Genomic DNA, 25,055 nt, shown 5'->3' with positions numbered 1-25,055 from the left:
CCCAAAAGTAAGAAAATTATTTTTTATTATCTCTGTCCACCACTGTTATAAAACTTGTATTGGAGATTGAGTCTAGATGGTTAAAAAAAAAAGTGATTCAATTAAAAACTCGTGTTGATATAGTTAAAATTTATTGATGTTTTTTTAAAAAACAACATTGTTTTAGCTTTTTTTCAAATTATTCTTTTTTCTCAAAAAAAAAGAAGTTAATTCTCTAAGCCTATGAGCAAGTCGTTGTCCCAAATCAATTTTAACAGCTATTTCTCGACATTCCATCCAAGTTCTTCTTTGGTCTCTGTTTGGTTTAGGAGTCATTTTGTTTTCTCATCACTCTGCATGTTTGATTTTTTGTGATTGGAATAAAATAATTTAGTTATGGATAAATTGTTTAAATTGCAGAAGCTCAAGTTACCACAGGGATGTGGGTACTGGATAGGATCAAAATGCCTAATTTTCTTTATCTTAATTTTGAATTTTTAGAAACATAAAATAGAACAGAATTTGGTGTTGCGCGTCCTAAGCGTGGAGGACAAAAATGGTGGCTTGTTTGGGAATGGTACTCTAATAACATTATCAGGGTACACAAGTTTCTTCAGGAGTTGAAATTCATGATATCTCAGAGTACTTACTGAGATCGATTCAGTCTCTTTGATGAACCCAAGGAACCTGCCCTTGTGCAGAGCTTGGACATGTTGAAGCAGGGAAAGTGGACCACAGAGAATTTAACTTACAAATAGACAAAAGGGAGCGAAAGTACTGACATTGCATGGAACATCAGAAAGAAAGCATTTGAATCCTTTGACAATAAAGAAAGCAAAGAAAGTCTAAACAGTAGATCAGACTATAATCAAAGCTTTGAAAGAAAAACTTAGGGGATGCCCATCAGAATTGTTCCCAAGAGACAAAAACATTGTATTTTGGTGCAGAAAGCTGAAAAATGTATGCTTTGTAATAAAAGCTTGAGCTAATGAAATATATCTTTCTGAAGAAGAAAAAGAAAGCATGAAATTTAGGGTTTATTGGTATTGGGCCACCTCATGAACCAGTATTCAGAGGATCGTGGATTTTAATGCATCAAAATACTATAATGAACGATATGCATCGCCAAGAATCCCTTCAATCTTCAGCAAGAAATCATCAGCTAGCAGTAGAATTCATGGCCTGTCATTTGCAGTACCATCATCATCATCATCATCATCAACGAAGGAAAAGGAAAAGAGGGTTCATGGAGGATTTCCTTGTTTGCATATCTTGATGTCATCAATGAAGATTCTGAACAGGTAAGTTTTTGTTTTCTTTTGATTCACGATTGGTTGTTTAGTTGTTGATAGAAAGTAGAAACTTCAGTTACTGTAGTTGTCATGTTGGTATTTTAAGGTTGATGAACAAAAGTGAAACTTCAGATGCTGTTTTTAAAGTCCCAGGTGGGGTTATTTTTCTGTTTTGATTTTGGAAGTCTATACCTGGTTGTTGAGGTTTTTGAGAGATGTTTGTTTTGTAAGTGAGGTTTGGTTTGAATATGGGCTGTCTTGTGTTTTTTTTTTACCTGATTTGGTGAGTTTGGTAAAGAAAAAGTAAATCGAGTGACAGAGAAGAAACCAAGAAATAATCTTTTTGGATTTTTATTGAATCCTAAGAGTGCAATGTAGTGCTTAAACATCAAATGAATAGCAGTTGAGTCATTTCTCAGGGCAAGGACTTGATTTGGCAATGGCTCCAGTGGATGGCATTGACAATCTTTCAGCTGCTAGGATAGTCTTGAAGACGAGCTTAGAGAATTCACGAGCTCTTGCCTCTGCTCTAGACATTACTGGCCAAAAATTGGAGGGGATAAAACAAAGATTGCCAACTTTGGGAGCCGCTGTTAGACATGCCCCCAGGCAAAAGTGCACATTTGTTGCAATTAGAGAGCATATTGATTGTGCCATCGGTCCTGCTGCAGCAGTGCTAAAGGTGTATGATACCATTCAAGAGCTCCAGAAGTCACTATTATCGCACCCGTGTTCTGATCTTTCCACTTACTTGCTGATGGTGAAACAGCTTGAGGAATCATTGAAATTTCTGACTGACAACTGTAGGCTAGCAATTCAGTGGCTGGAGGCTGTTCTTGAGTTTCTGGAAAATGCAGTTCCTGATGATCTGTACATCATGAAGGTCAAGAAGTCATTGAGCATTCTGCAAGAGTTGCAAGCTACCGAGAAACGTGCTCGGCTCAGTGGGGGTGTTCTCTGTGCTGCATTTGACAAACTCGAAATTGAATTCAGGCGGCTTCTTACTGAAAACTGCATCCATGTTGTTTGGGATTTTGTCTCATCTTCCATTGGAGATCAAGCCTCCACTGCTCCATCTCCTCTGCCGGTGGCTGTTGTGCAGAAGCTTCAGGCTATTATTGGCAAACTAAATGCAGATAACAGGCTTGAGAAGTGTATGTCAACCTATGCTGAAATCCGGAGTTTGAATACCAGGAGAAGTTTTCAAGCTCTTGACTTGAATTACCTTGACCTGTTGATCAGCGAATTCGATGACGTACAAGATGTAGAGTGTTACATAGATCAATGGTGCAAGCATTTCCAGTTGGCTATAAAGCACGTTTTTGAAATTGAATACAAGCTTTGCAGTGATGTTTTTGAGAAGAATGGAGCAGATGTTTGGATGGACTGCTTTGCAAAAATCGCTATACAATCAGGAATTCTTTCTTTCCTCCACTTTGGAAAGAAAATTACAGTGTGTAAGAATGATCCAATCAAGATCTTGAAGCTATTGGACATTTTTGCGATGTTGGAAAATCTGAGAGTGGATTTCAACAGACTTTTTGGAGGGCCAGCATGCATTGAAATCCAGACTCTGACTAGGGATCTCATCAAGGGAGTTGTTAATGGTGCTTGTGAAGTTTTCTGGGAACTTCCGATCCAAGTGGAGCTGCAAAGGCGAAGTTCTCCTTCTTTAAATGGTAGTGTTCCAAGGCTAGTAAGCTTTGTAACGGATTACTGTAATCGTCTACTAGGGGATGATTATAAGCCATTACTCACACGGGTTCTGACAATTCAACAGAGTTGGAAACAAGACAAGTACCAAGAAGAGCTTATCACCAGCCAGATTTATTGCATAATAAAGCAGATTGGTCTAAACTTGGATGCATGGTCAAAAGCCCACTATGATTTCACGTTGTCCTACCTTTTCATGATGAACAACCATTGTCACCTTTGCAGTTTGAAAGGCACAAAGCTTGGAGATTTGATGGGAGAATGTTGGTTGAAAGCTCATGAACAGTATAGGGACTATTACATGACTCTTTTCCTGAGAGAAAGTTGGGGGAAAATATTTAATCTTCTTAGCCAAGAGGGTCGAGTTTTATCTTCTCCTACCGGGGGATTCGTGGAGGATTCGGTCAAGAAGAGACTAAAGTCATTCAATGAGGAGTTTGATCACATGTACCAGAAGCAATCCAACTGGGTTGTTCCAAATGAAGACTTGAGGTTGAAGATGTGTAAACTTGTAGTCCAGGCTTTTGTACCTGCTCACAGGAGTTACTTGCAGAACTATGGGTTTCAGGCCGAAACTGATGCTAGTCCCGGCAGACATGTGAAATATACTACGCAAGGTTTGGAAACCATGCTCAGCTCTCTCTTTCAGCCAAAGCTAAGCAAATCTGGCAGCACCAAACAAAACCGCTTGATTGGTAAAATAAAAGATATTGTGACAGATAACTTTCGCTTGACACTCTTGGCTGCATAATTCTTTCTACATGAAAGAGGTCTGGAATATTTTCCTGTTAAACTAACGTCTCTTTTTTAATTAAAAAATGGCATGTTTTTTGCTCGTAAGCGTTCGGATGCAATTTTCATGGATTAACTAATTTCTCTTCCACTCATCTGAGACTTTTTTAGAAATTCTGCAATTCAATATGTTTTCGTGCTAGAGCTCGAAAATCTGCAACCGATATGTTTTCATGTTATAGCTAGCTCGTGTCTTGTAAGTTGTAAATCACAAGGACCTCTGGTAAGTTGGATTTGAAGTGAAGCTTGCTTGGCTTGGCTTGGCTTGGCTTTCATTGTATTGTTACTTAGCATGGTGAGTTAGCCATTAGGTGAGAAATTTATTCATGAGTGGTGCTGATCAAATGGCTGCTAACCACTAAAAAAACACAAATCATGCGCCATCACCGTGTTCTATTAACGTAGACAGAAAGACAAATCTCTGCAATTAATGTGGATTATGAATTAATTTGTGTTTATTAGGACAGCATTGAGTGCTTCAATGTTATCTGGAATCTATAAACTATGACTTGTAGAACCTTATAAATGTGATCAACTAGCAAATGATGTTCTTAACCTTTGGATCAGCTGGCTGTCCTTGAGTTCTTTTGTCTTAGAGTGGAATGCTTCACTCCGAAACTAAGAAAATGTTACTTCTCTTCACGTTCTATCCTCTCAATGTCATCCAGCCTGTGAAATGAACAAAAAGAAGACAGATTTTATTTGACCCTTTTATCAGGAGCACATCCTTTCACTTCTCTATGCCAAATATCCCAGTCTTCCATGTGATTATTAAATTTATTTTAGGTAAGTCAGATTTTATCTTGAATTATTTTTAAGTATTAATCACACTAAATTTGAATGGATTGATCTACAATTTAATTCATCTGGATGAAATATAGCAGATTAATAATAAGAAGATTTTATTTCGAGGTTGGTGGCTGACAACAATAATCCATGGATGAAGGATTCCAGGTTAATATTTCGAGGTTGGTGGCTGACAACAATAAAGGATGGTAGGAAAAACATGTCCTTTTTCTATTTTATTACTACAGTAAAAAATCATTTCAACACTCTATCTACCAGGCCCTCGTTGAGATTGCAGCACAAACAGAAGCAGGTAAAATTCAATTTTATTTATTTAATTTTTTAAAGATTTGTTATATTAAAGATGAATTTTAAAAAAAAAAAATATTATTTTAATATATTTATAAAAAAATATTTTAAAAAACAATTTACTCTCAATACACTTGTTAACTAAGCTTCAATTGACAGGTTGTACTAAGCTTCACTCAGTATCTTCAAATAGATGATTTTCTAGATAATTTTTTAAAAAATATTGTTTAAGATCGACCGTCAACTCAGGTATTATCTCGTATGGGGTTTTACAACAATTCCTAGTACCTTGATAGTTTCACCCTATAAAGTATAAATTTTAGTGCTTAGTGTTCCAATCTACGTCCTGTTCTATGTTACAGCAACTGATGATGATGATGATGAACTTGGTCTCTTCACTCAGCTTGCTTTTGGGTTTTTTGCAACAGTTCTTTTCTGCAGAGCTAAGTTCTTCACCTTTGTGGTTTTTACTGTGTTCTACTGTGAATGTAAGCAGAGCGAGGGGGGGGGGGGAGTAGATACGGAGTTGGGAGTTTGGTATGGTTTAGTTCCTCGTGATCTTCAAGTTGGATTCTAATTTTCTTTTAGGTTTTGGGAAGGGGTTACTCTTTTGTTGACTGTTGTATTGTGTGCGTGAGTGTAAAACGTTGGCAAATTTTATTATGGATTCAATCCCCACTCCAAACCTTTTCATTTCAAATTCAAAATACAATCTTCCATGAATGCAAGAAAAAAACCATTCTCAGGCTCTCTGCACCGGAAGAGTCAAGTACAGGATTTTTTTTCACCTTTAAAACCTTTGTGTCCTCTGGCTTATCAAGGCTGCCTTGAATGGTGCACTGAGGAGTCCTCATTCCAGATTGTTCTAGCTAATCCAAACCCAATTCACATTGAAAAAAGATCATTAATTACAGTATAAATATTCACACACACACAAAAAAAAAAGAACATATGTTCGATACATAAAGATTCTAACTTTTTGCAAATTGAAGAATCAATGAATTGAACTGAATTACCTGAACTTGAAGACTAGACCTTTTATCAACAGAAAACGGTCTATAAGAATCACTCAGGCACAAAACAGGGGTCCCATCATCATCAACAGCATACCTAACACCAACACTCAATGGCCAACCATCAGGGGTCGAAGTAGAAAGAGTGCCAACTGAAGATAACTCCATGATGGTTCTTGAAACTTCAGCAGGAAAGGGCTTATCATTTGAGGACCCAACAACATGAGTAGCTGGCTCAGCTGATACAGTTGAAAGAGAACATTTCAAGGAGAATTAGGAAACTGGGTCTTGCTGCTTTGAAGTTGTGAATTGGTGGGGCTTTGTTGGTTTTGGGAGAAAGAGGAAAGGGAGAGGTAAGAGGGTGGTGAGAGATTGGTTTTGTAGATGCATTTGTGGCTTGTAAGAGAAAGGGCAACTTGGGTTTAGGAATTCAAGAATTTATTTTTAGCACATAGTGTTGATGGTCAAACAATGGACAGATAGAAGTCAGAGTCTTTTTGAGAGACCAGAACAGAAGACAGGTACTGATGTTGATAATGAGTCTGGTAAGAGAGGATGGGAAGGGAAGATTTTCTTACACTCACCACCCCGATATTCGCACCATTGCAAAATCCCCTTGTTATCTTTTATTGAATTACATTCTAATCATTCTCCCTCAATAAAATGAAGTAATTGGCACAATTTCAGCAAAATCATCACTAAATTACTAAAACGCAGTAACGAGAGAGATGGTCTGGGAGTGAGGCTTGGCATTCTGTACGTGTACTGCATCTAAATGGCGCAATACTCCAGGCTACACATAAACTGAGGAGGCCAAATTCAAGATTCACAGAACTAGAGGAACATTACAGAAACTACACTTATTGCTCATTGGCATGGATATTCTTAAAGTTGTTCTACTCGAGGGCTCAAGATTCGATCAGCTGCTCTAGATCAACCAATGAAAGGAAATGAAACACAGAGATGGAGATTTTTTCAGGGATATTCTATAGGTGCAGCACAATCTCTAACCATCAAACCCTCATCACATAACTTCTGAGGAACTTGCTGTAATTCCTTCCCTTCTTGCCATGCTTGCCCCACTAACACCCCAGGTCCAACATGGCGAACATATATGACAACCTGATCGCTGAAAGGATATGGATGTTTTCCTGCAAAAGTGAAGAAACTCCTTCAGATTGGTCCAACATCATGCAGCAGGAGGGAGTGTTAAACAGCACTAACATATTATATCATCAAATGGTGCTATAAATAGTTCTGTCTTAAATCAGGTAAGATTAATATGGTTGCTTCCATTAACACAAATTAGATTGTTCAAGATTCTGAAGGAGGAGAGTAACGTTATTTTATAGATATTTATCAAGTATTGTGTCCGGGAATTAATCAGAGATAAACAACTTTATTTATGCGGCTAACTACGTGTTTTTAAAATAATTATTTTTTATTTAAAATTATTTTTTTATTTTTTTAATGTGTTAATATTAAAAAGAAATTTTTAAAAATAAAAAAAAATATTATTTTAATACTGAAAAACATTTAAAAAGTCAACTGCAACGGTTATCAAGCACTGCCAAAGAGAAAAATATCATCTTGCTCACAGAGAGGCACATCGTGGGTAGTAATTTGTTTGGGCTAAAAACTTTAGTGGGCCAATAATGAGCCCATGAGAATCTACTAGGTCAGCACAAAACACAGGAGGCGAATGATGGTGTCCTTTCTTTAGATAGAGAATCAGAGAGACAAGAAGAAGAAGAGAGGAGAGTAATTCCGATGGCGTCGAATGCAGCAGCGCCGTTTTGGAGGGCCGCCGGCATGACCTACATAACATATTCCAACATCTGTGCTAATCTTGTCAGAAACTGTCTCAAAGAACCATACAAGGCTGAAGCTCTTTCGAGGGAAAAGGTTCATTTTGCTGTTACCAAGTTTGTCGATGGAAATCCTCAGAAACCCAGTAAGACTCCACCCTTCCCTTTCTTTCTCATCCTCTCCTCGTACAAATCTGTCGCTTTAAGATCTGGGGTTTTTGGTTTCTGGGTCATTGCTGTTTCTTTCTCCTGATTTTATTGAATCTGAATTGATTTTGTTCAATTTTGCGATCATTGTTAATCGAATCTCCCTTTGATTGATGGATAGGAAACTTATAGGCTGAATGGATTGTTGTTGTCTGTACAAATCAAGTCAGAATTAGAATTGGGGTAAAGTTGAGAGCCTTCTTTAAAAAAAAAAATATGAGGATTCTTTAGTACGTGATCGATGTGGACCTTTGGAGTAATGTCCTCTGAGGTTTCTGATTCGATAAGGTGTGTTCTGATATGTCACAAGTGTTGTAAGATTGAAGGGCTGTGGGTTTGGTCAAAGTCGGATCGATGCTCTCTATGTTTGAGTATTAAAGGTCTGTTTGGAAACGCCCCCTCGAGTTTTGAATAATTTTTTTTTTGTTAAAAATTATTTTTTTATATATATTTAGATTGCGATGGAGTTATATTAAAATAAAAAATATTATTTTAATATATTTTTAAACGAAAAGTATTTAAACCATAAAAACATAACCCAAGTAGTCTAATGATCTCGATTGCAGGGAATGTGGTGTTTTTTTCATTTATTAAATCGTTAGAACCGTGGCTTTGTTTGGTTTGATAGAATACCTTCACCCATGCCTTGGAAAAAAGTGATTGTTCTCTCTGTTATGATGTGAATAAATAACTAGAAATTGTTCAAAGCTGTTCCAAAGGGCTTTGTTCAGTGCAGTCGCGTTTCCGTCTTGGTAATTTTAACTAGAAAAGGATCGAAGGTGATGGTAGAATTGTTAAAGTGCTTATGAATTGGATGGAGATTGGAGACTGAAAACTGATTGATGATTGTAGAAATTCTCTACCATGTCTTTGACTTACTCGGGCCACCTCTATGGAATAAATCATTTCAGCTATTGTTAATTGCATTACCTCCTCTTTGACTTATTTGGGCCTTCTCTATGGAATGGATCATTTCAGCTGTTATGGTCTTCTGGCTTTTTTTGCCCCTCCATGTGTCTATTCTTCTGCACACTACCTTGCATTCTCAGCCTACTTTTTATCATTGCCTTTTAGCGAAATCAGCTCTCAACTGTGCATATTCTGATAAAATGATTTTGTTTCTTTGTCAACAGTTGTTCGTTCGGACTCTGGGACTGATTGAGTTGAGGAGCTCGATCCTTTAAATGCCTAATGGAGGATCTTTTGTGATGGACTTTCTTCTGTTTGTCTATTTTTTAGATTGAAATTCATTATGCCCGCAAGGCATAATTTCAGACAAGACTCTGGATTTGGCCTGGTACTGAAATTGTAATAAATGCAACCAGTATTATCCACTCTTTCAACTACACTTCTTCATTTACCTTCCTTTGAGAATCTTTATGGAACAATCCTGTGTTTTGAAGTTGTAATGGACCAACTTTCCCACAGCAGTGCACAATTCCAACAACAGCTTGCCACAATAATTCCTGTTTAGCATTCAATTCCACCATCAGGAGAAAACTTTGCCACTCATGTCAGGTGGGCAGTGGGATAATGCATTTTTGTCTTTTTGTTTCTTAACCCCCCCTCTAGATTGGGATATGTTTTTGGTGTCTCTTGGCTTTTTTATTCAGACGAGAACTAGGAATCATGAGTGGAGGATGCCCTTCTTCTTGTTTATCCTTGTGCGATTGACTAATTGGAGAGAAATATAGACTTGATAGTCACAACCATAACTTGAAGAAGCCTAATTTATAATCTATAAACATCATTTCTACATCTACAAAAGGAACTAGACCGTATAATTTGCTGACCATTGCATCATTGCACCTAAACATATACATCATTGGCATGTTATCAACCCAACAAAAGCCTCACATTGTTCTTCATGATCAAAACTCAATGGAGCAAGAGGAGTCATCCAATATTACCGAGGTGAGAAACCAGAAATTGTCACATCATTGACAGAACCATAGGAACCAGCTGAAACTAGTGTTTGATCCTTTTTTCCAACGGAAAATGCAGGCTGTTTTGGTTTGGGGAGTGTCATGGTATCACTTGCTAGCATAACAACTATAGTGGACATGGTTGGTCTGTTAATTGGATCCTCTTGTAACACATAATAAAGCAATGTGTATACAATTTAGAACTTCACTAACCACACATGTTTTTTCCAAGATTGAATCCATAATCTCCATTGCTTTGCCTTCATGCCATAAATTCCATGCCTGCGATATGAAAATTTCAAAGATGGATTGGGTCATAAGTGCAAGTTGGCCCGGATGTTAAAAAAAAAATCGAGAACTATAAAATGTTTACGTACGTGAGGAGGCTCAGACGATCATCATCGGAAAGATAGAACCCACATTCCTCCTTTTTCCTGCAATAATCTCTAACTAAAGAACTTCAAAACCAAAAACATAAGATTTTACCAAGAAGATACCTTGCATTGCATATTCTGGAGTCATGTATCCACTGTTTCAAACGAAAAAAATATTAGTCTTAATCATGGTTATAAAACCCTCTCTAGTTTTGCTAGTCAATTTGTTTTTTTTAATTGAAACGAGATTATTTTTAAATTTCTTTCCTTTAATTTTTTTATACATTTTATTTCAAGTTTTTTTTCTTTAAAAAAAAAACTATAGCTTATGTTAATATGCTAATCCACATTTAATTTGTGATCCAATTCTTGAGCCGGTTAACATCTGAATTAAATCTTATAACTATGATATAAAGTGGGTATTTTGAAAAAAAAAAATGAAAGATACTGTAACAGCGGTTCTTATTTTGGTTAAAATATTTTAGAGAAAAAAAGTTTTCCTAATTTTTCTGTTTTTGATAAAATGTTTTACAGTTTTTTGATAAAGGTAAAAAGCCCCCATGTCCTGGAAAAGGCCTCAGAGGGAAGAAAAATCAAGACATACACAACAGTTAAACTTCCTCGAAACCCAACCAAAAAGAAAGAAAGTAGAGTGGACATACTGTGTACCAGCGACTCCATTTGTATTGGCTTGCTTCTGATCTCCTCCAAAAATTCTTGCCATTCCGAAATCAGAAACTCTTGGATTCATCTGATGATCCAACAAAATATTGCTGGCTCTCATGTCTCTGTGAATTATTCTTAGTCGACTGTCCTCGTGTAGATAAACCAGGCCTCTAGGCTCTAGCTATTCCATTGATAATGCTAACCCGCAGTTTCCAATCTAATTCTGCACTCATTTCCGTGCCTAAAAGCAAAGATATTATTCACATTCAAGCTTTATATCCAATAAAAAGAAGCTCAAAGCATATGAAAAATAATCTGTAAGGACTATACCAAGGAGGTGAAGGGCAAGACTGCCATTGGGCATGTATTCATACACCAGTAGCTTTTCATTTTCTTCAATGCAACAACCCAATAGTCTCGCAAGATTTCTATGCTGCAGCTTGGCAATTATGATGACTAATTCATTCTTGAATTCCTCCATACCTTGACTGGAAACTTTTGATAGCTACTTGCTTTCCATCTGGTAATTCACCCTGAAAATAAATTAACGTGAAATTCAGCAGTTTAGATTTAGCCAAGTAAGAAGACAACTTGTTCGGACCTAGTGGGTTTGTTCTTGTTTTGCGAGAGGAGCTATGGGGGTGAAATGACCGAAACAAATGGCCACTTGTAAAAGAGGATGCAAGTTTTACTCAAAAAACAGTGCAAAGCCAAGAAAGAGGCGGGGGAAGGCTGGAAGATTACAGCATCCTCTCTCTCTCCTCGTTTAAAAAAAAAAAAAAAACCTCAAGAACAAGAAAAATTAATTTTAATATCAAAATTAAATTTTTAATAATTATAAAACCAATAACTTTTAAATAAAAAAAAATGAGGGTTAAAGTAATTTTTTTATGAAATTTAAAGTCACGATTTATTTTAAAGTAATTTAAAGTTTTTTTAAAAAATATATATAATTAGATGTTAATTCATTACCCCAAAAAAAATTTTAAGAATCAAATTTAAATTGTTTTAAAAAATCATTTATAATTTAGAGTAATTTACGAGAGGATGAAAAATATTTGCACCTACAATGTTTTCATCGCAAAGATTAGTTTCTGTTAATTAATTAATTAATTAATAATTAATGATTAGCCAATTTACCACAGTGGTCAAAATCTCTTCTAACAAACAGCAGTCACAGCAAACCCAGTCTACTTTCTCTCTCTCTCTCTCTCTAAATTGTTTACAGTGACATAAAAGTTTTTTAAAAAACAGCACGAAAGAACAGAGCCGTGTGTTGTTTGCCTGTTCTTCTAAAAAAAAAAACTTTCTCCCCCTCTCCCTTCCTCCTCTCTCCTTCTTCTTCTACGGCACCGATCATTTTTAAATTCCAAATTTACCCTTAGATCTGATCCTTTGTTTCTCTTCACCGGCCGCGTCTACCCACCGTTACCGTATTTCTGATCTTATCTCAGCAAACAATGGCTTCAGCGAAGACGAGTAGTCGTTCGCGAGGGACGCCGGTGAAGGAGAACGGCACGAAGCTCGAGGAAGGACTCAACGTCTTCAAGTCCGATAGATTCAACGCCGATTCTTACGTTCAGTCCAAATGCTCTCTAAACGAGAAGGTTCGTTGACTACTAGTCCTTTTTTCTCTCTCTCTATAGAAACGTTAGAGCAGACGACTTGTCGTTTTTAGGTCTGGAAGATGATTAATGCGTGTGTTGGTCATTAACAGGAAATAAAGCAGTTATGCTCGTATCTTTTGGATTTAAAGAGGGCTTCAGCTGACGAAATGCGGAAAAGTGTTTACGCTAATTATGCTGCGTTTATAAGGTAAATTAGCTCTTCACATTGCCGGAAAAATTGGTAGTTTTGCCGTTTTCTTGGAAATTGGGATCGAATTTGTGGTTTAGGATCCAGTAATTTATAGCTAGCTTGATATTTTAACTTGCTGTAAATGTTAATCTGGAAGTTGAGGTTATTCAATTGCGATTTTACTTCTGGAAATGTGTGTGTGGAAATTTAGTTGACTTAAAATTTGCGGATTTTGCAGTTTGTAGGAAGTTGTGATTGAATTTGTGGTTTAGGATTCAGTAATTTATAGCTAGGTTGAGAAATTTAGTTGCTGTAATTGTTAATCTAGAAGTTGATATTATTGAATTGCAATTTTACAGCTGGAAATGTGTGGAAATTTGCGGATTTTTCAGTTTGTAGGAACTTGGGATTGGATTTGTGGTTTAGTGTTGTGTTTTAATGTGATCAAGGATCTTTTAAGTATTTTATACTGGGAATGCTTTTGTGTTTGTGTGTTGACAGGACGTCGAAGGAGATATCAGATTTGGAAGGGGAGTTGTTGTCTATAAGAAATTTGTTATCTACTCAAGCAACTTTGATTCATGGTTTAGTAGAGGGTGTTAACATTGATTCTTTATCTTTGAAAGCATCTGAAGGGTCTTTGGTAAATGGGTTAGAGAATGTTGAAGATAGAGAGCCGACTGATTTGGAGAGATGGTTGGCTGAGTTCCCTGATATGCTTGATGTTTTGTTAGCTGAGAGGAGAGTGGATGAAGCTCTGGCGGTGATTGACGAGGGAGAACGTATAGCTGCTGAAATGAAAAAAACAGAATCGTCAAGTCCTGGTATACTTAGGTCTTTAGAGATAGCGATTACAGAGCACGGGCAAAAGTTGGCTGATCAGCTTGCTGAAGCTGCTTGCCAACCTTCTACTCGCAGTAGTGAACTTCGTGCAGCCATATCAGCTCTTAAAAAGCTCGGGGATGGCCCTCGAGCTCATAGCTTGCTCCTCAATGCACACCTCCAAAGATATCGGTATAATATGCAAAGCCTCTGCCCATCTAGCACATCATATGGAGGAGCTTATACGGCTGCACTGTCACAGATAGTGTTTTCTGCAATCGTTCAAGCTGCTAGTGATTCTTTGGCTATTTTTGGTAAGGAACGGGAATATAGGTCTGAGCTTGTGATGTGGGCCACCAAGCAAACAGAGGCCTTTGCGGGTCTTGTTAAAAGACATGCAATAGCGTCATCAGCAGCTGCTGGAGGTTTAAGAGCCGCTGCAGAGTGTGTTCAAATAGCTTTAGGTCATTGCTCTTTGTTGGAAGCTCGTGGTTTGGCACTCTGTCCTGTGCTATTAAAACTCTTTAGGCCTAGTGTTGAACAAGCCTTAAATGCCAATCTAAAACGAATTGAAGAGAGCACTGCTGCTTTGGCTGCTGCTGATGATTGGGTACTTACTTATCCTCCAACCAGTACTCGGCAGTCTGGCAGGTCTTCTGTTACATCTCTTGGTAATGCAGCAGCATTTCAACATAAACTTACAATTAGTGCCCATCGCTTCAATTTAATGGTCCAGGTAAACATTCTTTCCTTTTGATATGTGATAAACTGTGACATTATTATACATCTCCTTTCTCTCTATCCAAACATTAAATCATGGTCTGGTCCTGTCCACATGCTCCTTTTAATTGCAACTTTGCATGTCGTTTGTTCTCAGGTGATTTTTGACCTATGTACAGCCCTTGAATGGCACATGCACTAACTCAAATATTGTTTTCCCTCATCTGTCCTTGCTGCTGGATATATTATCGTGAATTCACATTTGCAGTTGGTTTACGCACTTTCTGAAATGTCTTGAATGTTTTTGAATCATTAGTCTTCTATATGATAATTTGGGCAAATGTTGTTTGTTGTCATAGTTGCTTACTGGTCGATTTTTAATGGTTCTTCCTGGAACTTTTGGTAGTGTTTTAATTATTTCACTAACTTTACAACTTGCACATGTAGGACTTCTTTGAGGATGTAGGACCACTCTTAAGCATGCAAATGGGAGGCCAAACACTGGAAGGTTTGTTCCAAGTATTTAACTCGTACGTGAACATGCTCATAAAAGCTTTACCGGGTTCGATGGAAGAAGAGGCAAACTTTGAAGGCTGTGGAAATAAAATTGTGCAAATGGCCGAGACTGAAGCTCAGCAAATTGCATTACTGGCTAATGCTTCATTATTAGCAGATGAACTACTCCCACGTGCAGCCATGAAACTTGCACCTCCGAATCAGGCTAATTACAAGGATGATTCCCGTAGAAGACCTTTAGATAGGCAGAACCGTCATCCTGAGCAACGAGAATGGAGGAAGCGGCTTGCAGGTTCGGTTGATAGATTAAAAGATGCTTTCTGTCGACAACATGCACTGGATCTCATTTTTACAGAAGATGGTGATAGCTATCTTACTGCAGAAATGTATATAAACATGGTTGGAAGTGCAGATGAGGTAGATCGGTTTCCATCCCCAATATTCCAGGTATTATTTCTTAAATTAATAGATGCCTTTCATTTGATAGAGACATGTCGCTATTTTCTTATGTTAGTATTATATAGGGCTGGAAAAAGATGGTGAAGAATCCATTTTAGTTTTTTTAATTTCTGGAATACTATGATTTTATGTTTTTATTCTTGTGCGCACCTGATTTCGGACTAACAAGTCTATCATTTAGTTGATAGCTTCATTCCTCTATCTATTCAAACAAGTTTTCCTTTCATGTAAATAATGCTTGGCAATCACTTAAGTTGATTGCTGTTGGTCTTCATCTACCCAAATAAGGTTTTTAGTTATTCTCCTCCTACTTGATGTGGTTTAACTATTGAATTATTTTTTTTAGGAAAATTGGGTGCTTAACAAGTAGTTGGAAGCAGGTTTTGTAAGTTGTAACTAGATTAAAAGAAATTGTAAGCCGGCTGAGTCATCAGTGATACTGGAATTGGCACGTGGGAATGATGTAACTTAATCTTTTGATGGATGGGAAAGGCTTGTGAGCAGGAATTGTTTGTTGAGTCTGAGGAGGATTAACTATTTTAGTTTTGAATTCCAACATATCACATTAAACATGCTTGTTATTCACAAAGTCTGTTCTTGTATTTAATATCTTTTTTTAGTTTTGGAACTTTCAGTCCAAGTTCTTACAGTGTATTGTTATATGCTTCAATTCAGGAACTTTTTGTAAAACTGAACCGCATGGCTAGTATAGCAGCAGAGATGTTTGTAGGAAGGGAAAGATTTGCAACATTACTACTGATGAGACTTACAGAAACAGTCATTTTATGGCTTTCAGAAGATCAAAGTTTTTGGGATGATATCGAGGAAGGTCCAAGGCCTTTAGGTCCTCTTGGTATACAACAGGTATATAAATCTGACATCATTTCATTTATAGTTATATGCATGTGAATTGGGTCATTAATATGCTTATTTACTTGTAAACATGCAGTTCTATTTGGACATGAAGTTTGTCATGTGCTTTGCTTCCCAAGGACGCTACTTGTCACGAAATTTGCATCGCGTTGTCAATGAAATAATTGCAAAAGCTTTGGCAGTATTCTCTGCAACAGGGATGGATCCAGACAGGTAAACTAGTTTTTATTTTTTATTTTTGGTTTATGACCAGCAGCAGTTTCATTATATATTCTCGACATTACCTGAAAGTATATATAAACAAAACCAAAGCCAGGCCAAATTTCTGCAAAAACCTAGTTATTGAACCTTTTGAATTCCTAGAATTCATTTTAGTATTTAGTGTATGGATCCACATGTTATTGAAGGAACCAGTTTCTAATGTATGAGATTCATGTGAATTTATTTCAACTCTTAGTTGTTTTCTCAACACATGTAATTCAGCTCCTTTAATTGTGTTAATGCTTAGGAACAAGTTTTTTCTCAATATACTTGTTGTGTTTGGTAAACCTATATTGTCTTGAATGCATTTCCTTTTCCTTCTCTTTACTCCTTTCGTTTTGAATATTATTCACTACACCAAGTTTTGTTGACACAGCAGATGTCAATGAGATGGAAAACTGGTTATATTGAAACTACTTAAACTCGTGATAATTACATTGCAGATGTTATTGGGAATTTTGAAGATTGGGATGTATTGTTTGTAGGGTTGGAGTATCACTTCACCCCCAAACCCCTAGCTGGCTATGTTGTTTTATTTTTGTTAGGGAGTAAGCTGGATATAATTTATAACTTGGGAAGTAGTTTCGAATCTTCTATAACCACTATCTTCTTTCCAGACAACAATCCATGTTTTTTTTCCTCGCTAATGATTAGCAGAACAGTAAGATCATGGTGTTAGATACAACCTCCAATATCCTTGGCCAGAAGCCAGGAGTGTGTCGTGGCCCATGAGTTGCTAAGTAATTGAACATCTAATTTTGATATTAGAAACAAATTCTTTGATGATGACAAAAAATCAGCTGTGAGAAGCATACTAATTGCAAGTTTATCATCATCATCATCAGATTGTCAGAAATAATATATCCACTGCCTATGCTGAAATGAAATTTGAAAATGTGAACAAAGTCCATTCTCTGGTGCGGTATTTATTTGCCATAAGCTCAGTGTCTTTGGGTTCCATCTTGGGGTAAAAAAATGTTCAAATCATTTGTTAGGTGCAGTAAAACAGCTAGCATGTGTGGGGACTCATTTAGATGTTTAGCCATATTATATTAAAACATTTGGTTTTTCTGGAGCTGAGATTTCGTTTTTGATGTCAGGGAGCTGCCAGAAGATGATTGGTTTAATGACATTTGCCAAGAAGCAATGGAAAGATTAAGCGGAAAACCCAAAGCCATCGATGGGGATAATGAACTTGGTAGCCCAACAGCCTCTGTCTCAGCACAATCAATTTCATCAGTCAGATCTCATGGAAGTTCATAAGGCAAAGGTACAGCCCTTCTGTAAATTAGACAGTGAAGTTTCTGTTATGGATTAGCTGACCCCCATATTCTTTTTTCTGTTTCTTTCTGGAATCCTTGTTCTTCTTCGTTTTCTCAGTCATTTCATTCTCTCCCAATTTCAGTGTTGGAACTTCATTTCCTTTTATAGGTTGAGGTTTGTATGATAGCTGGGAATTCTTTTCATTGTCCAGTTTAGTAATGTATTTGAGTCTGTATATGTTTCAATCTTGAATCTTCTTGTATTCATTCTTTTGAAAACTGGGGTGTAACCTGTAACTATGGAGTTGTTTTTTGGGATCAATGCCTCAGATTTCTTTCTTGCATTCTTCTTCAAGTGAATATCCGTCCTCAGAACATGAAGGTTTCCAGCACTCTTTTCTTCCTAGAAGCATTAATGAATTCACTTTTTAACAAAACAAGTTAATGATACATTGTTTATTTCTTGAAGAGACGAGGTATTCAAATGGGTCCCAGAATGATGACCGGGAAGAGTTGAGCAAGTTCATCAGTATTCATTCAGGCATTGGACCTGCAAAATGATTGCATGAAATATTGACCTGGACCGATAAACAAGGAACTGTCAATGTCAAACCTATAGCACGGTATCGAACGCCAATCTTCGCGAGCTCCTTTCCAATGTAGATTGTTTTCTTCATCAATAACACAACATGCAGTTGTTAGCAGCAACAATGCTAGAAGATTCGGCATTCCATAGAAGCCTGGGATCTCAAAGACTACACCCACTTCCAAAGCCGCTGAAAAGCTCGCAACGTCCTTCACATCCATGGTCATGTGCATTACCCTACCAAGATTCAGACCAGAAGTGAAGTGAAATTAGTGTATTAACAAAATATATAAGGAAAGGGCAGATGCATATGTAGTTTCATTGCTTATTTATCTTGTACTAGTATTGCTAGTCTAGCTGGCTGGTGAGTGGTTTAGGTCCGAATGATATTTAACCTGCTTTATATTGAGATGGTATTTTGAAAACCAACTCTTTAAGGGATAAAATAAAACATTGCACCTTGCAATCATGATAATTAAAACTGAACAAATGGAGCTTAACATCCCTCAGCATCCACAAGAACACCATCAAAGCATGAGTAATTCTTGTTATCCCAGGATCTGCATGCACCTAGCCTTGATGGATAGTTAAGAAAAATATGAACCCGTCGTTAAAAGAACCAAGTGATCAAAACAAAAGCCTGTGAAATCAGTGGAGCACTGTAAGAGTAGCCAAGCAATGCACAGCAAGCCCTGCACATCGTAGGTAACAAAGAGGATGGAAAGCAGAGACAAAACAGGCAAAAGGAAAGGAAATTCACTGAGCACATCGCATCACCTCGCAAATCAGAAACAGAGAGTAGACCCAGAAAAAACTCGACCACATAACCAGTTGCGTAGCAAAGAAGCAGATGAGAAATCGAAAACCAATTAGCAAAGCTGATACTTGTAGCTGAAAAATGGCCGTTCCTGCAAAGCAAACACCATACCTGATGACAAATCATGACTCGGCTGATGCATAAACTGAAGACCACCCCAAAAAATGGACATGTAACAGAGGACATCCAAATAAAATAACCTATTAAAAAGCATTAATAATTGCAAAGAATTGTGGCAATCCAGCCCAAGAAAGACCATAACAGATGAAAAGGTGAAGGAGTAGCCATTAAATGAGAAAGGAAGGAGTCAAGTTACTCCCAGTGAAAAACAGCAGCGAGGAAGAGAAGAGAAAGAAGGTGAAAAACAGGGGTCACATTCTTGCTTGTCATGTGTGGCACTGTGCCTAGTGCAACAAGATGAGAAAAGAACTAGTGATTTTGGGAAAATAGTACGCAATGTGGATATTAAACGTCCTGATTCCTGGATGTTTCACTCATCGAAGCAAACTCGAGATAAATAGGAACCGGAGAATGCAAGTACAAGGAAACACTGCCCGCCCACACATTTCAAATGCTGGCATCATAAAGTAAATGAGATCGTGTGAAGAAAAGACATGCGAGAATGTATAGTCTCTGCAGATAGCAAATGGTACCAAGAACACCTCTTGTATCTTGGCAACAGCAGACAGCTCCTCATTACTGTTCAAATCATCCATTCCATTCACAATCATTTCAGAGCTGACAATCCGGGCCTCTTGCAACCCCCCCTCCCTTTCTAAGCTGATGCAGACAATAGGACGGAAACCGTTCTCAAGCATTTCTCTATACCAATCTGACAATTACCGTTCACAATAAAACCATTACTTTCCATCTCCTTCAACATACTCCTCGCCTCCTCCATTCTCCGCACCTTACAAAGCCACTAAGCGACGAGTTAAAAGTAACAACTTCCACCTCTTCATCCTCTCTTTCAAGCTATAAGCCCTATCCACCTCCCCAACCTTACAATACCCACCAATAAGCTTATTAAAAGCCACCCTTTTCGGCGCCAAATCCCTCACACACCTTCTCTGCAATCCTTTCCTCTTCTCCTTCCACAACCCACCAATCAAAACATTGTAAGCAAACACATTAGGACCAGCTTTCCTCCTCTTCATAGCCTCGAACAACTCCACAGCGCATCAAGAACCTTATCAAGTTTCTTGGATTCCACCATAGATTCAACATTTTTTCTCAAATAACCAAACGAAGGAAGCCGGCCTTCTCGCCTCATGAGATCGTAAAACCGCGCAATTCAGACCCAGAACATATAAAACGTAGCATATCCGAGAGAGGAAGAAGAAAGAGAAAACAGAGAGAGAAGGCGGAGAGGATGAGAGATCTGGTGAAGTTATAAGCGATTTCGTTGCCGCCTTGTTGAAGGAGGACACGAAGGTTGTGGCTCGGGTTGTTAATGCGGTGGTTTCGGTCATCGGTTTCGGCGGAGACAGCGTGGAAAGCCAACTTGGAAAGGAGTCTTCTTGCCCTTTTTTTCTCTCGAAAATTTTCTTCTTCGTTGAATCTTTTTAAATGTTTGGGTGGTATGGGGGTAGAACTTAGCATTTGAGATGAGTTTTTTTTTTAAAAAAAAAATCTGATAAAAGTCGATCCAGGTTTGTTAAACCTGGGTGTCCAGGCAGATCAACGGTCAAAAACGAGTGGAATAAAAAGTTAAAAACATCTTATATATACATATCATTGCTTTATTCCATTTGGTTCATTTCACAAGATATGGTAACGCTAAGCAAGAGTTTGAAATTAAAATATTTGTTTTTTATTTTAGGTTCAAATCTTGTAATTATTTATATAATAACTACTAGAAACTTATAAGTTTCTACAAACTGGCCTAAATACTTATATTAAAAAAAAAAAAAAAAAAGGGGCTAATATTCTAAAAAAACCCTACAAAACTTCAGCTGCGTTTGCCTCTAATGCTGGCGTTTCTTTTTACTAATTGCTTGACAACATCTCTCATTGTGGGTCTTCTGCTAGGCGCCTTTTCAGTGCATCTCAAAGCCACCAAAAGCACATCAATGGCTTGATTCATGATACTTGAATCCAAAAACTCCCCCCTTAGGCTTGAATCAGCAATCTTGTTGATGTCTTCTGTGCTGCTCCAAACAGATCTGACCCTCTCTACAATATCTGTTTCCCCCACAAATAATGGATCCAATGCCTTCTTTCTAGTTATCAGCTCAAGCAAAACAACCCCATAGCTATAAACATCCGATTCCTTGCTCTTTATTGTCGACAAGGCGTTTTCTGCCAAAGCAAATGAGGATTCTTTTACTTTAGAAATATGAACATATATGATAAGTGAATAACTTCTACTTAAAACAGCAAATGGAAAGGTTACCTGGTGCTATATATCCAATTGTGCCTGCAACCAGGAAAGACTGTGCTGAAGCAGAAGACTGATCAAGTAGCTTAGCTATACCGAAATCAGAGATATGAGGCTCCATATCAGAGTCTAAGAGAATGTTTTCTGGTTTGATGTCTCGATGCACAATAGGAGGATTGCAGTCATAGTGGAGATATTCCAAACCATGGGCAGTTCCTAAAGCTATTTTATGGCGTACGCTCCACTCCAAGGTTTGCGGTGGTGTGCTCCCATGTAAGACATCATGAACGCTCCCATTTTGCATGTAGGCATACAGGATCAGACCATAATCCTTCCGTAACCAAAAGCCTTCCAATTTCAGCAGATTCCGGTGCCTAATTTTCCCAATGGTTTGAATTTCTGTAACCATACTTTTGTTTCCTCCTTTGTGGCCTGTAAATACTATCTTCTTAACTGCAAAGATTTTGTCTCCACCCAATGAAGCCTTATAAACGGTTCCATGGGTTCCCCTCCCAACGATATGTCTGTCATTTAGATTCTCAGTAGCTTGCATCACTTTGTTGAGTAGGGAAGAAGGGCCCTCTTGAGCAGCAATTTCAACATCATGGTTGATCCCAAGATCCTGCTTACATCTTCTGCACAAGATAAACATGCAAACCAGTCCAACAAGCATGAAAACAGCAACCACAGAAGCAATAGCTATCAGCACGACAGCCACTCTAGAAAAGCTGTCTCGCTTGCTTAACTGAGAGTCACATGGCTTGATACTTCTATTTTTGGTGCATGTTAAGCCACCTGATGGAAGACAACTGACACATAGATCGGGATTGCCCCAGAATGATGACGGCGATGAGTTAAGCAAGTTCATTAGTGTTTCTGGTATTGGACCACTGAAGTGATTGTATGAAATATCGACCTGGACCAACGAATGGATTTTATCAAGAGGTGCTAGAGTTCCTGTCAGATTATTGTTTGATAACTGAAGCTGTTCAAGCTTGATCAAGTTCCCCAGCTCTGAAGGAAGCTCTCCAAACAATCCATTACTGCTGAGATTCAATGCATATTGCAGACTCTGTAAAGACCCAATCCATGAAGGAATCTCACCTCCCAGAAAATTTCCACCAAGTTGTAGCTCTGTAAGCTTTTCAAGTTCTGAGAGGAAAGGTGGAATTCCCCCAATAAAATGATTCTCTTTTAAAATCAAAGTGGACAAGCTGGTCCAGTTCCTTAAACTCGATGGAACTGAGCCATTCAGTGAATTGAACCCTACATCAAACTTGCCTAGGTTGTGACACTTTGACAGCTGCGATGGCAAAGAACCTTCCAGTTGGTTGGATGAAAGATCCACTACCAGAAGGTTTACAAGATTTCCTAGCTCTGAGGGTATAAACCCTGTAAGCTTGTTCATGGAAAGATGAATGAAAGTGAGACCAGAACAGTTCCCAATGCTGGGTGGAATTGGGCCTGTAATATTATTTTTGCTGATGTCCATGTGATAGAGGATTGGATTTTCTGAAAATTCTGGAAGGGCACCTGAGAGGTTGTTCTCCCTGAGGATCAATCTCCAGAGTGTTAAGCAGCCTCCCACATCAGAAGGAATGCTGCCTTGAAGTTGGTTCCGGCCCATATTAAGAACTCTCAACTGCTTTCCATGGCAAAGGTTTGGGGGAACTTCACCTGTGAACTTATTATCTGTGAAGTCCAGCTGCAACAAACTGCTGTTGATTCCCAAACTTTGGGGTATGACACCAAAGAACTGGTTGTTGTATAGTGACAAGTTCTTTAGGTTCTTGAGATGAGTGATCTCAAGAGGCAATTCACCGGAAAGACTGTTGTTATACACAAGGAGGCACTTAAGGCTCGCAATCTTCCAGATGCTAATAGGAATTTCACCACTCAAATGATTGCTGAACAATTCGAGGTCCTCCAATTTGTTTAGCCTCCCCAACTCACTCGGAATCTTTCCCTCAAGCTCATTTGTGTATAAATTTAAGGTCTTCAAGGACTTGCAATTACTAAGTTCAGGAGGAATCGTCCCAGACAGTCGATTCTCAGAAAGGTCGAGCAAAGAAAGCTTTTTCAGTTGGCCAAAGGAAGATGGGATAGCGCCTCTTAAGTTGCTATGGATAATGGTCAAGGTTGCTAAGCTACTACAATTGCCTAAATCTGGTGGAAGACCCCCACTATAGCTATTGAATGACAAATCTAAGGTTTCCAAATTCTTGCATTTGCCGAAACCTAAAGGAATTCTACCCTCAAGACTATTATGACTAACAAATAATTCAACAAGGCTTTCAAGATTAGTTAGAATCTCAGGCAAAGAACCACTTAACTTGTTATTACTCAGAGAGAGAGATTGCAATTTTCTACAATTTCCAATAGACTCAGGGATTGACCCAGACAATTGATTTCCAAATAAGGTCAGTTCTAAAAGCTCAGTCAAGTTACCAACACTCCTAGGAATGGAACCATTGAATTTATTGGTGTCCAAATACAAAACTTGTAAAGCCAAATCTTGGAACAATGATTCAGGTATTTCACCAGACAGTGAATTAGAGAAAAGAATCAATGTTTGTAAATTTTGCAAGTACTTAAAGCTATCAGGTATTCCACCAGTAAAGCTATTTGCAGACAAATCCAAGTACTCAAGGAGACTACATTTTCCCAACTGTGAGGGTATATCACCAGAGAAATAATTGGTGTTCAAATCAACAGTCTTTAACTGCTTTAACTGCCCAATTTCAGGTCCCAAAGGACCAGAAATTCCTAAGCCAGAAAGGTTCAAAGAAACCACACAATGACTTCTATGATCACATCCTATACCTAGCCAAGAACAAGGAGTCGAGTCTGAAGAATTCCAACTTGAAGTAACGGAAGTAGGCACAGAATCCCATTTCCTCAAGAGTGACATCAGAGCCAAGCCATCATAGTTCAAACCGGAGACACTATTAGTACATACAGACACAAAGCAACACCACAACAGCAAGAAGAAATGACGCAAAAAAAGATTCATGGTATTCTTAACTACCCAAAAAAATGACAGAATAAAGGAAACTGGGGTTTGCAAGGAATGTTAGAAAGCACACTTACCTAGCTAGAGTAAGCAAGAAAAGTAACCATTTGGGGAGCTGTGATTGTAGATACGAAAGGAATTTTTGGGGAAGACAAAGATGTAATGGAGTGCTAGTGTTGAATGTTGTCCTAGTGGATTCCTCTAGTGAAAATGCAGTTTATAAAGGGGAAAAAAGAGTGGTTGGTACTGTCGATCGCAATCAAGAGTGTGAAATCTTAACAATTTCAACGCAGCTTCAAGCTACAGCCGGGTTGGTTTGGTTCAGACAGGGTCAGTGTAAAGTGGACTTCACTTTGTCTTGGTCTTTAAAAAAGTCCTTTCATTAATTATAAACTGGGGTTTTAACTTTAAGCTTTGTAGTAGCTTCGAGGGTTGTTTTCAAGAGTGTGGACGGAACGCCCCGAGCAATAAGCCAATAAGGCTGAGGAGTTATTAGCATGAGTGTCGTGTACGGTGTTCCCACGGAATGATTAGTCAACTTTCTTTATAATAAAGTATTTTTTTGAGTTTAAGATTGTTGAAAAATAATTTAAATTTGTGAACTCTTTAGAAATCTTAACAACTTGTTTTTTAAAAACAAATCATCTGTATATTTGCTTAAGACTTAACCGAGTTGGTGTGAGTG

The 25,055-nt window shown here is 37.9% G+C and overlaps 5 protein-coding genes and 2 long non-coding RNA genes across 9 annotated transcripts; 3 read left to right on the top strand and 4 right to left on the bottom strand.

Annotated features, from left to right (window-relative positions):
• The first annotated feature begins 1,678 nt into the window (after nt 1-1,678).
• Nucleotides 1,679-4,043, top strand: LOC133704065 (exocyst complex component EXO70A1-like). Its single transcript, XM_062128802.1, has one exon. It carries the CDS (start codon nt 1,711-1,713, stop codon nt 3,733-3,735), a length of 2,025 nt encoding a protein of 674 aa, XP_061984786.1. The 5' UTR covers nt 1,679-1,710; the 3' UTR covers nt 3,736-4,043.
• A 1,436-nt stretch (nt 4,044-5,479) lies between these two features.
• Nucleotides 5,480-6,468, bottom strand: LOC133704382 (glutamyl-tRNA reductase-binding protein, chloroplastic-like). Its single transcript, XM_062129193.1, has 2 exons — nt 5,888-6,468; nt 5,480-5,740 (listed from the first exon to the last, which is right to left on the bottom strand). Exons 1-2 carry the CDS (start codon nt 6,050-6,052, stop codon nt 5,573-5,575), a joined length of 333 nt encoding a protein of 110 aa, XP_061985177.1. The 5' UTR covers nt 6,053-6,468; the 3' UTR covers nt 5,480-5,572.
• Nucleotides 6,469-7,464: 996 nt separating this feature from the next.
• LOC133704556 (ATP synthase subunit epsilon, mitochondrial-like) lies at nt 7,465-9,242 on the top strand. Its single transcript, XM_062129412.1, has 2 exons — nt 7,465-7,838; nt 9,033-9,242. Exons 1-2 carry the CDS (start codon nt 7,655-7,657, stop codon nt 9,059-9,061), a joined length of 213 nt encoding a protein of 70 aa, XP_061985396.1. The 5' UTR covers nt 7,465-7,654; the 3' UTR covers nt 9,062-9,242.
• A 369-nt stretch (nt 9,243-9,611) lies between these two features.
• On the bottom strand, nt 9,612-10,461 carry LOC133704557 (uncharacterized). Its single transcript, XR_009844088.1, has 2 exons — nt 10,202-10,461; nt 9,612-10,106 (listed from the first exon to the last, which is right to left on the bottom strand). It is a non-coding gene; the product is annotated as an uncharacterized LOC133704557 (long non-coding RNA).
• Nucleotides 10,462-10,677: 216 nt separating this feature from the next.
• On the bottom strand, nt 10,678-11,730 carry LOC133704391 (uncharacterized). Its single transcript, XR_009844057.1, has 2 exons — nt 11,195-11,730; nt 10,678-11,105 (listed from the first exon to the last, which is right to left on the bottom strand). It is a non-coding gene; the product is annotated as an uncharacterized LOC133704391 (long non-coding RNA).
• Nucleotides 11,731-12,051: 321 nt separating this feature from the next.
• Nucleotides 12,052-18,585, top strand: LOC133704966 (exocyst complex component EXO84B-like). Its single transcript, XM_062130043.1, has 8 exons — nt 12,052-12,471; nt 12,582-12,679; nt 13,163-14,219; nt 14,651-15,166; nt 15,854-16,042; nt 16,128-16,264; nt 17,413-17,582; nt 18,044-18,585. The coding sequence occupies exons 1-7, from the start codon at nt 12,325-12,327 to the stop codon at nt 17,573-17,575; spliced, it is 2,307 nt and encodes a 768-aa protein (XP_061986027.1). The 5' UTR covers nt 12,052-12,324; the 3' UTR covers nt 17,576-17,582; nt 18,044-18,585.
• Nucleotides 18,088-24,726, bottom strand: LOC133704965 (receptor-like protein kinase). 3 transcript variants are annotated; one of them, XR_009844167.1, is made up of 3 exons: nt 21,373-24,726; nt 19,631-21,278; nt 18,088-19,068 (listed from the first exon to the last, which is right to left on the bottom strand). XR_009844167.1 is itself a non-coding variant. In XM_062130042.1 (2 exons), the coding sequence occupies exons 1-2, from the start codon at nt 24,368-24,370 to the stop codon at nt 20,929-20,931; spliced, it is 3,348 nt and encodes a 1,115-aa protein (XP_061986026.1). In that variant the 5' UTR covers nt 24,371-24,726; the 3' UTR covers nt 19,236-20,928. The 3 variants fall into 3 exon arrangements, 1 of the variants encoding a protein (XP_061986026.1); XR_009844168.1 differs by having other exon boundaries at nt 19,640-21,278; XM_062130042.1 differs by lacking the exon at nt 18,088-19,068 and having other exon boundaries at nt 19,236-21,278.
• Nucleotides 24,727-25,055: the final 329 nt, after the last annotated feature.

This window comes from Populus nigra, chromosome 10 (genome assembly GCF_951802175.1).
Source record: "Populus nigra chromosome 10, ddPopNigr1.1, whole genome shotgun sequence".
Lineage (NCBI taxonomy): Eukaryota > Viridiplantae > Streptophyta > Magnoliopsida > Malpighiales > Salicaceae > Populus > Populus nigra.
Note: the sequence above shows the minus strand (reverse complement) of the source record. Positions and strands in the feature narration are given on the sequence as shown.